At 36.5% G+C, this 16622-nt stretch overlaps 1 protein-coding gene across 2 annotated transcripts; it reads right to left on the reverse strand.

Moving 5' to 3' along the window:
* Positions 1-1324: 1324 nt before the first annotated feature.
* On the reverse strand, positions 1325-13373 carry LOC110442592 (tripartite motif-containing protein 3-like). 2 transcript variants are annotated; one of them, XM_021486275.1, is made up of 4 exons: positions 13245-13373; positions 11132-11162; positions 9612-9701; positions 1325-4416 (listed from the first exon to the last, which is right to left on the reverse strand). In XM_021486275.1, exons 3-4 carry the CDS (start codon positions 9691-9693, stop codon positions 3236-3238), a joined length of 1263 nt encoding a protein of 420 aa, XP_021341950.1. In that variant the 5' UTR covers positions 9694-9701; positions 11132-11162; positions 13245-13373; the 3' UTR covers positions 1325-3235. The 2 variants fall into 2 exon arrangements, with proteins under 2 accessions (XP_021341950.1, XP_021341951.1); XM_021486276.1 differs by lacking the exons at positions 9612-9701; positions 11132-11162.
* Positions 13374-16622: the final 3249 nt, after the last annotated feature.

The following is a 16622-nucleotide window of genomic DNA, read 5'->3' on the forward strand; positions in this document are numbered from 1 at the left end:
GATCTGACATGCCTGCAGAAATCATATAATTTTTTATATAACACATATATCTATTGCTTATATTGACGAGATGGGGGTTTCCACTGATTTGGTTGACATACACGCATGCGAATTTGAAAACAAAAGCTAACATCGTTCACTAAACAACATGTAACAAGCATGTTTTCCAAAATAGTAGACGGTAAAATGTGAATCGAGCTTAATTCTGTCTGTGAATCTCCTCCCAGTTTCACGAACGTAAAATTTCCATAGGAGAGCGTTACTAAACTGACGAACTCCGGATCCAATAACGAGTCTCTATTAAAGACATTATTTAAGGAGCTTCATTGAATTAAGGCAAGATCAGTGTTGATGTAATTATTCAAGGCTATTTTGAACCGAAGTGAAATAACACAATTGTAAAAAAAAAATCCTCTGCTTCAGTCATTCAGAACTCCGGCTAGATGTCGCGTGCTCATTTGCTGTAGAGAGGACCGTATGGTGCGAAATTTGACCAGGGACACTTGAGCCCGAGAAAGAAACACGACGTTATTTTCCCGTCAGATGATCAACTTTATAATTAAGTTTTAAATAATTCCACCTATTATCTGTTTTGATCAAAGCGGCACATGCCACATGGGTTACATATAAGAAATACTCGTATTAGTTAGGAATTATAAACATGTATATATCATATATTACACACGGGGTTAACTTTTTTTTAATCCTGTCACCTAAGTTTTTTCTCACTGCATTGGGCTATCATATACCGACCATTATAGATAACCACATAAGCGTGCTGAAAATACTAAACGCACTATTGAATTATATCTCTGTTTGTATTATCTCTCTCTATATATTTTATAGGATTAAGTTTTCTTATCAATGTGAACAAAAATTCCGTGATAGATGTCGACTGCTGACGGATAAACTTACGACCCAAGGTATCGTGAGATGCAGATTGCTGGAGTGTATGTGCTCATTTTATGACAGCTTTCATCATCTAATTGGGAACGAAATTACACATTTGGTTTTGCGATATGACGGTCTCGTTGTCACTACCCCGTTCTTACTTTGAGGACGCCATATCACATACACTTACATTAAACATAGATGTACATGGCCAGTCTCTATGAAGCAACCTGTGCTTATCCTTCCGGAACACATGATCTGTTACTCCTGATAGTTTTAAAGGTTTTCATGTAAATCTTGCCATCGATTTATCCAAGCAGGAGTTACTGGAGTTACGGGGTTGTTCACATTGATGTGCACTTGTTGATTATTAATACATAGAATTTGGTCATAACAGAATACAAACGTCCAAAAAAATCTTTTAAACCTCTCCTCTTGTTCAACATATTTCTGAGGTGATTAGTTTTATGAATGTATAGCACGTGTTTACATGTTCAATAATTCCATGTAAAGATTTATTCTTGATGAGTCGAAAATGTGAATTGTTAGGAGGGGATGACAGACGCAAAGACGAAGTACGTGCACTAATAGAGTAAATCATATGTAATGTTGTGGGGTATGGATATTCTGCCCGAGGGTCTAGAATTCAGGTTATAACCAAGGCTATGCCAAGGTTCTGACACCAAATTCTACACCAGAGGGTTGAATTATCATTGTCCGCATACATGTAGCTTCAATATATTTGACAACTTTATTTTTTTCCCACATCTTACCCAAATGTTTCGTACGACATGGCGTAGAAAGAGCAAATGCAGTACTTTACATACATGTACAGTAGCAATATTTACCTTCTAGATAACGTATACACAAACCAAGGCCACATCTGAAAGGGGCTAAAATAGTTAGGAATACCAGTGGTAATCTCAAATTCAAATATTTGTGCAAGACGTTTAGTGTAAACTTGTGCATTGACTTAAATGTTGCTGAGATGGTGTCACTTGCCAACTGCAAGCTTGTTACCGCCATGTCAAACGTTTTGGCGGGCTTTGGATTGTGACGTCATTAGCATAAAAGTTACTGAGTGTACACATGTGGGATAAACAGAATCTTTCACCCTCTTGATTATGAGACAGGTAAAATCCGTAGAATCGACAAAGAAGACAGACAGTCATTGTGTTGGTGTCATACATTACGTGAAGTCATGCTCATTATGTTAAACCTAATCTGTTTATCAAGGTTTGTTGACGTTTGACAGTGTACACAATAATGCAGACTATATGTACATTGTAATGAGTTAGACCACAAGTCTTACATAAGCGAACACCGACTGGAAAGAATAGCACAGACTGAATAAACGATGGGCTTACAAATCACAATGTATATATAGTCTCCATTATTGTTTACGCTGCCAAACGTCAACAACCAGATTAACATGAGGGTTTCGTATGGGTATGTTAATCTCAGATATTCAGAGGTGTAAGAAAACAATTTCTTAGACCAAATGTTTAGGTGACTGAAACAGTTTAAACAGAACAGTAGCAAAAGGTGTTATCACAGCAAATCACTGACATAACTAAACGGGAATATACAATAGGTTCCAAAAAGTTTTCTGGTATTTTTTTTTTTTTTACATAAGTTGACAACAATGAACGTTATGACTGCAAACCGCTCTTATATGTCAATGTGTCTCATCTCCGTATTACACAATCCGCACTCATGTGTCAATGTGTCACCTTCCCGTATTACACAATCCGCGCTCATGTGTCAATGTGTCTCCTCTCCGTATTACACAATCCGCGCTCATGTGTCAATGTGTCTCATCACCGTATTACACAACCGCACTCATATGTGAATGTGTCTCATCTCCGTATTACACAAATCGAACTCATGTGTCAATGTGTCTCCTCTCCGTATTACACAAACCGCACTCATGTGTCAATGTATCTCCTCTCCGTATTACACAACCGCACTCATATGTCAATGTGTCTCATCTCCGTATTACACAACCGCACTCATATGTGAATGTGACTCATCTCCGTATTACACAAACCGCATTCATATGTGAATGTGTCTCCTCTCCGTATTACACAATCCGCACTCATGTGTCAATGTATCTCATCTCCGTATTACACAAACCGCACTCATGTGTCAATGTATCTCCTCTCCGTATTACACAAACCGCACTCATGTGTCAATGCTGTTACGTGGTTATACACGGTAATGATAAGGAAGCTACAAACATTAAAAAGTTGAATGAATTTCGAATCAACTTTTATATCAAATTAGCCTAGTTTGAGAATCGCGATAAATCGTCATGCATGGCAAATATTGGAGTGAAACATCGTCAGACAAACACTAGTGTATCTGGGGACGTGTTGTCAGTCTTGTTATTCCTAAGATCATACACAAGCACTTCGTGCGCCTTAAGTCCCCCGTGCGTAACGAGCAGTCTGAGATTCGACGTTAAACACACACCTTGTGGATGCATGACACCGTCTGATGACGTCACAAGATGACGTATGAACTGTCCGGTCTTTGAAAAGAAAGACACTCTGTCATTGTAATGGTCGGCAACAATCATGTTGCCAAAAATGTCTGTACACACACCATACGGACATTTTAGTTGGCCTTCACCTTTCCCGAGCTCACCGATTTTTTGTACAAAGTTACCATCTGAATCAAACACCTTAAGAGCATGATTCCCCGAGTCACACACGATAATGTCGTTGTTAGGGGCAACTGTGACGTAACGGGGTCTGTCTAGATGTTGAATAGGGGACATACTGCTGCCTATAGTCGAGATGAACGTCCCGTCCGCCTCATGAGCGGTAAGGAGATTTGACGTCAAGTCACTGACAATCAATCGATCATTTTTATCAATAGCGATGCCGGAGGGTGTCATGAAATTCACATCTTTTATTGGTTCTTTGATTTCTCCATTTTTTGAAAATCTTGTAACACATTTGGTTTTCTTGGAAGTGACGTGAATGACTTCTTCTGTGTTGACAGCTACTGCCCAGGGTTCGACCATATCATCTGTACTATAGGCGATCGATGACACTCCACGCTTATTGAAATGCAATACGCGGTTACCTATCATGTCAACAACAAGACTCCTTCCGTCGCCGATATATATGACGTCGCTCGCGTCACTAAGGCAACCAACTTTTTTATTACTCGGGAATGTCATAACTACTTCCGGTTGCAAATTGTCTAAATGACACTCATTATCAAACACGAACTGAAGATTTGTATGGCCTTCCATGCCGTTCCATGACGTCAGTGCTTCGCTGTCCGACTCACCGCTGTCGTCCGTACATATCTCCTCTTCTATATCATCTTCAATATCGACATGTTCCATTTCAATTGAGAAATCTGGAGAGTGGGAGTGTGTGGACAATTTGTTTTTAAATATTCTATCTAAAGTTGAAGAAAAACGTCGTTTTAGAGAGCCTTCGTGTCCGGGGTTACTTTCTGTTAGTGACGTCACATTCGGTATCGGTATTGTTGACTCCGGTATACTTCCTGTAAAAAAATCGAAAGAAGACGTTACATTATTATAAATATAGGAAAGGTGTTTATTTTATACAACTTAAGAAACTTATCCATAACAATCACAAATATCCTATATACTCATCCTCGATACTCCAGGAGTAACGCTCACTTTCGCTCTCTGCACCTCTGACATATGTCCTCAGACCTGCGACACTTTACTAGTTGTGGTACATTTTGGTGAATATGATGTGATATGAACCTGAAATAGTGATATTGACTGAGGCGAACCGGATAACCAGTCTACATGAGTTTTTGAGGACTGGTCACGTGTAGAGGATCCGAACAATGTGATTGCGAAAAATGTTCATGAATATGATAATAGCCTTTATAGTATTCTTGAAAAATATAATATACATGATCTGAAAGTCTTGTTTTCTATCAATTAAAACGTTTTATTTCTCCGATACGTTATGTAGTGGAGTATAAATAGATTATTAGATATTCTTAAATTGAAAAGATGTGGTGCATTATTTTTTCTGACATCGTCGTAACAAAATACCATAATGGCGTGATTTTGAAGGACGAAATATATTGCGTTGCTGGGACAGAGGATCCTACATAAACAACAAAGACCTTTAGCCAGGGTACTAGTCTCCATTTGATGATACAGAATGTAGATTCTGAATATATCACAAATAAACGTGTCATATTACTGAGAGAGTTTCATCTTTTATAAACACATATGTTTACAGAACCCCATAGTTACTGTATGTCGGTGAAGCAGTAAATTTAAGACGTTTCGTATAGAGAGAAAAAACAAGTTCAAGGTGGAAGTTGAGAGGGAACTATCCCTGCCGTCATGTAACTATGTAATATATTTATCAACTGCCTGATCACGGCATTCTTAGCACGTAATTGTACCTAGATACGTCACATAATTCAGCTCGCTAGCGACACAAGTACATCGCAAATGGCCTTGCTGGAATATTGTTTAAATCCATATTTTCATTTGTAAAAAGTCCCATGTTATCACAGTATGAGACTGCAAATAAATTCTGACTATTTAATAATCTATCTACATATGTATGCATCAGAGCGAGTGAATACGTTTTAAGTCTGTACATGTTACAGCAGTAAGCGTCTACGTGTATGCTATTTTTTCTCCATTGAAACAAAGACTGTTCCATGTCTAAAGACTTTGTGTCTATTCATTGTAAGACACATTTCTACGAGTCTAGTTTATATAAATTGTAAGACACACTTCTACGTGTCTAGTTTATATATATTGTAAGACACACTTCTACGTGTCTAGTTTATATACATTGTTAGAAACACTTCTACGTGTATAGTTTATATACATTGTTAGAAACCCTTCTACGTGTATAGTTTATATACACTGTTAGACAAACCTCTACGTGGCTAGTTTATATACATTGTAAGACACACACCTACGTGTCTAGTTTATATACATTGTAAGACACACACCTACGTGTTTAGTTTATATACATTGTTAGACAAACCTCTACGTGTCTAGTTTGTACACATTGTTAGAAACACTTCTACGTGTCTAGTTTATATACATTGTTAGACAAACCTCTACGGGTCTAGTTTATATACATTGTAAGACACACCTCTACGGGTCTAGTTTATATACATTGTAAGACACACACCTACGGGTCTAGTTTATATACATTGTTAGACAAACCTCTACGGGTCTAGTTTATATTCATTGTAAGACACACACCTACGTGTCTAGTTTATATACATTGTAAGACAAACTTCTACGTGTTTAGTTTATATACATTGTTAGACAAACCTCTACCAGTCTAGTGTATATACATTGTTAGACAAACCTCTACGTGTCTAGTTTATACACATTGTTAGAAACACTTCTACGTGTCTAGTTTATATACATTGTTAGACAAACCTCTACGTGTCTAGTTTATATACATTGTTAGACAAACCTCCACGTGTCTAGTTTATATACATTGTAAGACACACCTCTACGTGTCTAGTTTATATACATTGTAAGACACACTTTTACGTGTCTAGTTTATATACATTGTAAGACACACTTCTACGTGTCTAGTTAATATATATTGTAAGACACACTTCTACGTGTCTAGCTTATATACATTGTTAGACACACTTCTACGTGTCTAGTTTATATACATTGTAAGACACACTTTTACGTGTCTAGTTTATATACATTGTAAGACACACTTCTACGTGTCTAGTTTATATATATTGTAAGACACACTTTTACGTGTCTAGTTTATATACATTGTAAGACATACTTCTACGTGTCTAGTTTATATACATTGTAAGACACACTTCTACGTGTCTAGTTTATATAAATTGTATGACACACTTCTACGTGTCTAATTTTTATACATTGTAAGACACACTTCTACGTGTCTAGTTTATATACATTGTAGGGCAGACCGCAACGTGTCAAAACATTGTTATTAACGCTATATTTATTTCATTTTGTTTTATTTAAAAATCGTATTCCTCCTGTTAAATTATTTTAATTTGCACATACCACATGCAGTAATTTGATTGGGAATGGGTAAATTGGAATCTTGTCTTCGTTTTTGGTAAATGGGTTTGTTAAACTCAGTAAGACGGTAATGTTCTGAAGTGTCTAGATCATATCGTTTTAACAGTTACGTATCAAGGACATTGTGTCTATACAATGTTAGGCGGTTACACATGTCGTTACAGCGGTCAGACTGTTACATACATGCATATGTGTCTAGGTCAGTGTGTCTGTGTGTCTAGATCAGTGTGTCTGTGTGTCTAGATCAGTGTGTCTGTGTGTCTAGATCAGTGTGTCTGTGTGTCTAGATCAGTGTGTCTGTGTGTCTAGGTCAGTGTGTCTGTGTGTCTAGATCAGTGTGTCTGTGTAAGATAAGACAAAAAAAGTATCAATACTAATATAAGATACAGCCGTGACCTGAATTTTATATTTTAACCCACTTCCCGTGTTATATCGGCTCAACCCTGACGGCGTTTCTATTTTTGTTACATCTAAATGATCAGGAGAATTTCGTGTTACAGAGAAATGTAGAAGATAATGTTAATGGTCGCCACTGTATAAATGAAGATATTTAACAAACTTTTAATCAATACATCAAACTTGTCATGCTGTGATATGCAGACGACACATTTTATTTTTATTTTTGAATATTTGAGCAACAACTCAGTTATATTTCATCACTATTGGAAAAAGTGGAGATTAAAAGCCAATGTGGGGTAAACAAAACCTCTTTTTCTTGTTTTCTTTTCCAAAACGAAACCGAAGAAAATGGTGGCTTTACTTAAGGTAATGCACCATTTGATTAAGTCTATAGATTTAACAAGCTAGGCGTTTTTTAAACACGGATATTCATTTTCTGAATCATAATAATAATAATAATATACAACATTTGATATAGCGCCCTATCTAGCTAACATAAGCCACTCTAAAGCGCTTTACAGTACATAGATATACAAGTAATACAATTAGCATATACATTAATTAATTCAAGTATGAGGAATTCGCAGGAGCTGCCTTATCAGGCGCTAACTACCAGTCCTATGCCACCTGGCTTATATCTCCCTATGTGTGTATGCCTGCGTGTGTGCCTGAGATGTGTTTTATAATGATGTTTTGGTTTTTTTTAAAGGGGAGACAACATTATTTTGTTGGATGTTCAGTTGTTGAGGCCTGCTATATCCATGGTTTAACCACCGGGACGGTAATTGTTAAAGCTCTAAATAATCGGTGTGTTAATTACATTGGAGACATTGAAGATTCCGAAATCACGTCCCTTACAATGCTTGTGAGCATCATTCTTACTTTCATATAACACCGACATTGCACCGATAAAAAATCGGAATCAAACCTTAGGCATTGAAAAGATCAAAAAACGACCTCCGCGATTTGTAACCAATGTGTTGTTTTAGTTCTTGGTAAGTCCGTTTTCAGAATTGACAGAATGAGTTGCTATATTGCTGATCCATATAATGTGACGAATCCCTGAATTTAGCCCCATCACAAGTATTTACAGTCTATTGCAAACAGATCTGCAAAATATGTATTTTGCTACTAAGTTTGTTTTCATTCAGTCATGTTGAGTAAAGCTGTCTGGAGCGCCCTGTAGTTTTACACAGACGAACCGCATCACCACTTCTCAGTTTCTGCAAAAATATCCTGCAAGTGTTGAAATATCTTTTGGAATGAAAACGGCATTCAGAACCAAATGAGAATTTACCCTGAGATGTTTATGACTTATATAACGCGATAAATGATCGATACGATGACAGTAACACATTTCAGCTAGATATATGTTTCCTTGCTCCTTCCACCAAGACGGCCGAGGTTCGAATCTCAAGTCAGACGTGAAAGGGTATTGGGTCACCTGCCCGACCACGTGGACTTCCTTATGGTACTCCAGCCACCTCCCACATCAAAGGCCTTTGCGCGCTGCCATCCGGGCCAACAAGAGTTATTAATATACATATGTAAGTTTGAAAAACTTGTTTCATGATTGTTGTAAATTAAAGTACGTACTTATATCTTACTTGCTGTCGGGTTTTTGGCGTACCAGTTTGCAGGAGACATATACTCATTAGGATTGTGCAATTAGTCGGTGCGAAACCAAATTAATTCACATCGTATAATTCTTAATTTCACTTCCGCATGAAACCAAGATTTTCCAAGAAAGCATTTACGCACATGTGAAAGTAAAGCGAATACTGTTGATATAAGTAGTAATCTGTTTGTCTAGTCGGTTGGTCGAAGGAAACATTTCAGTAGAGTACTGGGTATTTTTTTTCTAGCTGTTACATCAAACACTCCATTGTTCTACTGAAGTCCAACCTTTGTTCAACCAACCATTAAAACAATTTAATCCTTTGAAAATAAAATGCAGAACTATAGCAATTGCTTGTCTTATGCATATAAATCGTACATTAATGTATTTTCATTTCATCATTTCATCTGATTGAAAAAGGTTAACAAATATTATCGTAAGTCAGCTACGTGTAGCTGTCTGACCTTGACCTTGACCTTTCATTCAGGGGTCTAGTGGGTACAGTCCCTTCTTACGACTGTCCAAAAACACAGAGCAAATTAAGTATGGAATCTGAATTCTACGGTTTTAAAAATGATATTTAATTACTTATAATTCCCGGTATGCTGACCACAGAACAGATGTTTGTTAAAACAAAAAGGGCACCTGTTATTGGCGGCATCCACTGGCGGAGTTGAGCGTAGGAATACAAGATTTCCCCTCCACTCCAGGCCAGGCTGGCTTCCATATGCACAACTGGTGGAAACGTTCAATTTAAATATAATTGAGGAAGTAATCCAGTTTTTCTTCTTAAAACTCTTTTTCGCATCTGTCAAATGTTAACTCTATTAAAGCACTCCTTAACAATGTGTATGAGAACTTTTACAAACTAAATATAAAACTTAACCAGAGACAAACTAGATTGTTTACGTATGTACAGAATATTTTACTAAAACAGAGAAAAAACACTTTACCAGGAACGGTGATCTGAATTTCAACATTCCTTATATAAAAGGTGTGGAATCGTCATCATTTTTCTATAATGCTATCAAAGATTGGGATAACTTGCCACATTCAAGAAAATTTGGAGATCACAAGATGAAATTCAAAAGTAAGATAAAAAAAAGTACTTACAAGATTTGGCAAAAACTGATTTTGAACAAGAATTCATCTTCTAAAGGTAATTCTTATTCTATTCTATTGGGCGACTCCAAACTTCTTCTAATAAATATATCTATTACAAAAATTTTAACTAAAGTACTACTTTGCAATGTTTTAATTTCCAATCTCATTCAAATGAGGCTGTAATTTTGTTCCAGTTATCCTATATTTTTGGTGACTACCAATTCAATATGTACTTTTTAAAATGTTACGGAAGATTTTATTACTATCATCCTCAGTTTTTACTTTATTAATAAGTCATTTTTATATACGTATTATACCCCAAATTGTTATAATTTGATAGACAGATAATAGGATGACATCATCTTGCATTGTGATATGTACAGTTATACATATAATTGTTAATTTAATATTTCAAGTGGAAATAACATCCTGCACAGACCCACATATATGTATATTATTAGAAGGCCATCTTAATTTCTAATGATACGTAAAACATAACCCCATGTTATACTGTCAAATAATATAACATCTTATTTTGATGAAATGATATAACATCATCATGTTTGACCAATTAGTACAACATATTCTATTCATAATATTACGAGAAATTATTCCATCTTATATTGTCAAATACTTAGGACCTTTTGTTATCTAAGTAATTACCATCTTTACTAGAGGACCGGTCCCATTGGAAATAAGCTGCCACCCAGCTTTCATGGGATATCCCGATACATTGTATTTAAAGTGCTCCAAAATTTTGTTATGTTAACCTTGATGTGATAATCCAAATACTGTGACAAATCTCTGATTATTATGCAATTGAAATCTGTGATCATATGTGATATTTTTACTTGTATCATGCTTTTACCAAATAAATATTATTAAATATTATAAGGCATGTATGTAATATTACATGGCAATATTCGCAAAAAGATTGATATGACAGCTTGTACATGTAATACAAATCAGCTTTCACATGGGCAGTACATTAAAACCTATACGTTAGGACAATGGTGTCCTATCTGTCAAACGCCGACTTCCACTATTGATATTATACTTACAAACGTATCACAAAGAGGACGCTGTGCTCCACTGCAAGTAGAAGAACTACTTTTAAAAGATGGCTGACACATCATCACAAAAAAACGAACACCTTATTGTCGTAAAACTATTGTCTCTCCTTTTGTTTCAACGTGTTTTCGAATAAAGTGTACGCAATTAGTACAAAATTGTTCAAGGGACAATAAACATCAGAAAGTGTAGCAGCATTATGAAAAGTCACTAACTGCGTGAATGGTAATTCATTATAGAAATATGCAAATTGTGTTGTGAATTAATTAGAATCCACATCATTGGTCCCGTCTTCAGGTGATCTTACCTGTAGCGAGAACGTCAAACCCAAAACAGACAAAAATAGTATTGGTACAGTACAGATACAGCCTTGGTATTAAACATACACTCTCCCTGATTCCAGATTAATGTCGGATCACGTACGGAAAATATTTAACCCATATTTACAATCCCTACATCATTAAAGTACACTTGTATCGGACCGGATGGAAGCATAAGAGGGTCCTAATGTGAACCGGTGTACCCGGATAAAACCTACGGGAACGGGCAAACAATCACAACACATAAAAAAACACAAATTTTAGAAATAACTGAGCTTTGAACAATTACCAAATTACGGCGAATTTTTGGTTAAATACAAATTCGGATGTTTTTCTCTCCTTCTGTTCTACAACACTATTGAATTATTAACGATTCCTGTTCCTCTTCAGACTAACGCTAGCAAGTTCCAGAGATGCTAGAGAATTTCTGAACCAACATGGCGAGTGGCAGCTCCATCTCTGCAGTCAGGCCCATTTTGGACCAAGTCTATTTTCTGTTGTAATATTGCCATTAACATTTGCAGCATATCTTTACGCTTTGCTTCTACTGTTACTCTATGTATCGTGATACGTACCGTATCGTGACCACAGTGTCGTGATACTTCCCGTATCGGGACCAAAGTATCGTGATAAGTACCGTATCATGACCACACTATTGTGATACGTATTGTGTCGTCATGTTAATGTAGCGTTGCAGTCGTACTATACACGTATCACAGTTCGCATTTCACGCCTTCTAGAAGCTTTAGCTTATAAAGGTGTAAGATCATCGTACAGGTAAGTTACGTTTGATTAGACTTCTGTCAAGGAAACATGCATGAAATTTAAGTATTTTTTCTGTCTCTCTTCCTTGTAATATGTCATTTCAGGATAAACAAGGAACGTATACTGCATTGTAGTTTAATCCTGCCTTAACACAATATGTGTAAGCATAAATCAGATGTCCCCGTGATACAAACAGCTATTATTGTAATTATTGCCCGTCAGGACGGGGTCAAACAGTTTTTTTTTCTATACACCTGTCCAGCGACACGCCACTTCACACCGTGATAGTGTGTTCCCGTCATTCAATTACAAATGCACAAAAGAATGACCCAATTCTTCCTCGTTAACAATTGTGTAAGTCTATTATTTCTCCACACAAACACGAAATAAGATCCAACTTTATTTGTCTACCAGGTAACAGCTACTGTATACAGGTCTTGCGTGGTTGTTTTTCAATCCTATTCTTTTATTTCGGAAATGGTGAATTTCGTTTTGCCTCTGAATATATTTTGAACATGCTAAAGCTGAGAGAATGAAGCAGTGTCCAAAAACAAGTTCATTTGATCAATTCGAAAATATTTTAAAAATCAGATATAAAACTGTCACAAATGACTATTTTGCGGGGTAAAATTACCTAGTGAAATTGTTTATCACTGTAATGTCATTTTTTAAATGTATCTCATTTCAATTTTCACTTTTTTCTCGACTTAACCGATAAATCACACTATAGAGTAAGGTATTTGCTGCAACCGAATGTTTTTTGAGACAAAAAAGTCTTGGAAAATATTGCTGAAAGCTTTTTATCGTCGTAATTAATTACCAAAATCGTTTTGAATGAGGCACTAGAAGTAAAACCAAGATTGTTTCATATATAGAGAGGGTGGCGCGTGGTGGCCATTTTTTATTATTGTTGTTCTGGAGTACTATGCGTTCAGAACATGGCAGACCAACTCTTATAACTGATGGTCAACTTTATCTTTTCAACATTCATTTGATCGATGATACATTAAGTACTTACTTGATCTGAACATTGTTGTTGGCTGTTGTATTCCTCGTTAACATCCAAGTATGGTCTCCGTGGTGTGTACGACACAAATATAGTTGTGGGTATGTTTCGCCTCGCGTATCCAATCTCTCTCAAAGGGTAGGCAGCTATCGGCCTTAAATATCACCCAACGCGGTCAGCCATGAAAGCTTCACCGACTTCAAGTCGGCGTGACTGGCCAGATTTGTTTCATTATGTTCCTTCCGAGTTTATCGTCTGCTAAAGAATGAATATGATTTTAATGACTTTGTGATTTATTAATTAATAAATTAGCATATGCGTTTGTTTTAATGATGACAATATAGTTCATGTCCATGCGACCAAGACTACGTTTTAATGGACTTGTTCCCAGTTTAAAACTTTTCAATTAGGGTTATACGCCAAGTGCGATGACCAATCATATAGGCCGGGCACCTTTTAAAAATTCATTTACGTTAAAAACTGAACACTTTCGTCTCGTACACATTTGATCAGCTTTATATTTACATTTGCGCTGCAACCCACTATATGAACATGACCAGCAGAAATGCATTTCATTTAAGGATTTACCGACTGCTCCATTGGATTTATTATCTCATAAACTAAACAAAATCAAAGGTTAATCCTTATATTAACAATATTTGTTTTTAACAATAACCCCATTAAAAGTGTCGGATACAAGCATTTACCTTGTGTAATCTCCGTTCAAAATTATGTTGACGTCATGTTAATCCGTGCGAAACAACCATTCGCAAAAGCCGTTGACAGACAGCTAAACCCCGCCCACTTTATCCGTGACAACAAATGACAAAAGTTCCTCCATTTCAATTTTTTTATGCACATAAAATATCATTTTCTTACTTCATACACTATCTTAATAATTGTATTAGTAGGTAATGGATTTTTTTTTATATTTGTATGAAATTGAGGTACTGGGGCAAAATACTTAGTAGAAAATAGCACGGACTAATTAGATTCAGTTCCGCGACTATACGTATTGGGTTCACTAGCTAATTTGTATACGGGAAGGTGATGTCACTTGTACAAACATATGCACGTGCATAAACGTGACATGCTTTAGATATGGATTCGTTTAGTAATTGGCACGGAAGGTCAAGCTGCCGGTTAGACTGATCATGAACCGCGACAGTTTGAACAAGTGTCTTTTTAGATAATTAAAGTGTGATGGGGTAAATTCCGCTACGAGGCTAAGCTACCGACATTGGCTATATAATAGTCACTACAAGTGACATTATACTTTAAGAAAATATAAAACAAATAACTCATTTTAACGGCAGGGGTCTCATTTAATTGTGCCTGGGTTTGTTAGATAACCAACTATATGTCTATGAGATGTGGTTTTTAAAAAGGCACGGAGAAAGATGCATACTAATTAAGGTCAACCATGTCCCCTAAAAGATGGTATGACATACTTTCAACCCCCTAATAAGTCTTATGCAAAGAACACAATTAAACACTGGAATTCAGATATATAATTTCGATATATTCAAATGGTACATTAGTTTTAAAAATGATATATGATGACGATAACTTCAACAAAAATGAGCTATTTTTAATGCTAAACATTACCATATTCATGAAGGTCTTAAGGCCATTTGATGTTATCGAAACATTCTCGACAGCTAGTAAGATAGAAAGTGAACTCCGCATGATCTAGGTATATATGTCATTAGGGTGCATTCAATTGGGTGTCGAAAGTACTAGTGATTGACATGTTATCATGCCAGTGAACTAGTTTTATGAAGACATCGGCCTAAATGCCTGCTTGCAGACGAGGCTAACGTCGATTTTCATCATTTTAATAACTAATACAGATGTATATGTTGAATATATCCAAATTGTGTATCTGAATTTCGATGCTCTTAACATGACTTATCATGGGGTTGAGGTTTTGAGTGACAAACCCATCTTTTGGGTAGCTTGTTGAGCAAGATTTTAATTTCTAAAATACCGTCAATGCACAAGGATTACTCCTCGGCCTGACTCGGACATGGCGATAATCGTGTAGGTGCTATGAATGCAAGACCTAGTTTCACTTTGTTTCTCATAAAAGTTGCTGTCAGATACAAGGTAACATCTAGGTGCAGCCATCAATTTGTGTGAGTGAAGAGAACCTTTACACTTGATAGTCGAACATACATATGTGTTAGCGAAAAGAGATCTTGATTTCGGAAACTTCAACTAAGTCACCAAAAAAGACATGTTCACTATATCTCTAACTGACAAGTACGGAAAACGTTGGGAGAAAATGCTGTATTGTCAAAACTTAATCCCAAATCTACATATTACAGTCAAGGGCTTTTGTGAGGGAGCATGGCCAATGGTTGCAAAACTGCCATTTCCACCGAACACGAACTTTTTAAAGGTTGTGTATGGTTTGTGTAACACTCCAAAACTCAGGCAACATCTTATGCAGGACATTGTTTTGGTAACTCTAGGTGATGTATTGGTCATTGGGGAAATCGTGAGGACCATATGAATAATTTGAAAGATTTTTCTAGATATTCTGCAGTTATGGACCCTAACACAAGATATTGAAATGTGGCTTCTTTAACGAGAACGTAGGGTTCCTTGGAAGAATCGTCAGCAAGAATGAACATGTTGCTTCAAGCGGTCTTCTTATTCTTCCCTTTATGTAGCGGATGTCATGAGTGTACCAAAGACCATGCACTGGTAAAACATATACACGATGCAGACAGATGAGGTAGATTCATTAGCAAAGAAACCGGAATATCATAGTAATCTGTGGTATGGCAGTGAGGCGTTTGACTGAGCGTTCTTAAGACACGTACATCTGCAATATATGGTAGAATAATCACAAGGTGATTTATCCTGTAAATTCAATTTCTTGTAAACTGTGCCGAAATGAATTCAAGCTACAAGGTAATGGCCAATATCGGACCTGATAAGCAACCAGCAGAGTCAACCAGTAGAGTCAACCAGAAGAGTCAAACAGCAGAGTCAAACAGCAGAGTCAACCAGTAGAGTCAACCAGGAGAGTCAAACAGCAGAGTCAACCAGCAGAGTCAAACAGCAGAGTCAACCAGCAGAATCAACCAGCAGAGTCAACAGCAGAGTCAACCACATTATTGACGTAAAATATTCACTACAGATACGTAATAAGAAAGTAAACATATAACTGCACCATATGGTGATTTCGACCATTTAGGACTTGTAAGTGGTACTAAAGGTCTAAAGGTTTAAAGTAAATGTTTAAAGTGTCCCGGAGAGTATGTAAAATTATGAAAAAAGAGAAGTACAAAATAGCAATGTTAGAATTACTGACACTAGCGAGACTTATGAAGAGATTGGCCTTCAATAAGAAGTGCTGGGATTGAATTGTACCTTTTA

The sequence above is a fragment of the Mizuhopecten yessoensis genome, unplaced genomic scaffold, assembly GCF_002113885.1.
Source record: "Mizuhopecten yessoensis strain PY_sf001 unplaced genomic scaffold, ASM211388v2 scaffold716283, whole genome shotgun sequence".
Classification (NCBI taxonomy): Eukaryota; Metazoa; Mollusca; class Bivalvia; order Pectinida; family Pectinidae; genus Mizuhopecten; species Mizuhopecten yessoensis.

What these genes read in the sequence shown, in the direction of transcription:
- LOC110442592 (XM_021486275.1), bottom strand. Translation starts at nt 9,693, where the DNA reads ATGGAAGCCAGCCTGGCCTGGAGTGGAGGGGAAATCTTGTATTCCTAC. An exon ending in GTGGATGCCGCCAATAACAG is followed by an intron (nt 4,417 to 9,611) that starts GTGCCCTTTTTG and finishes ATTTTTTTACAG; the next exon opens with GAAGTATACCGGAGTCAACA.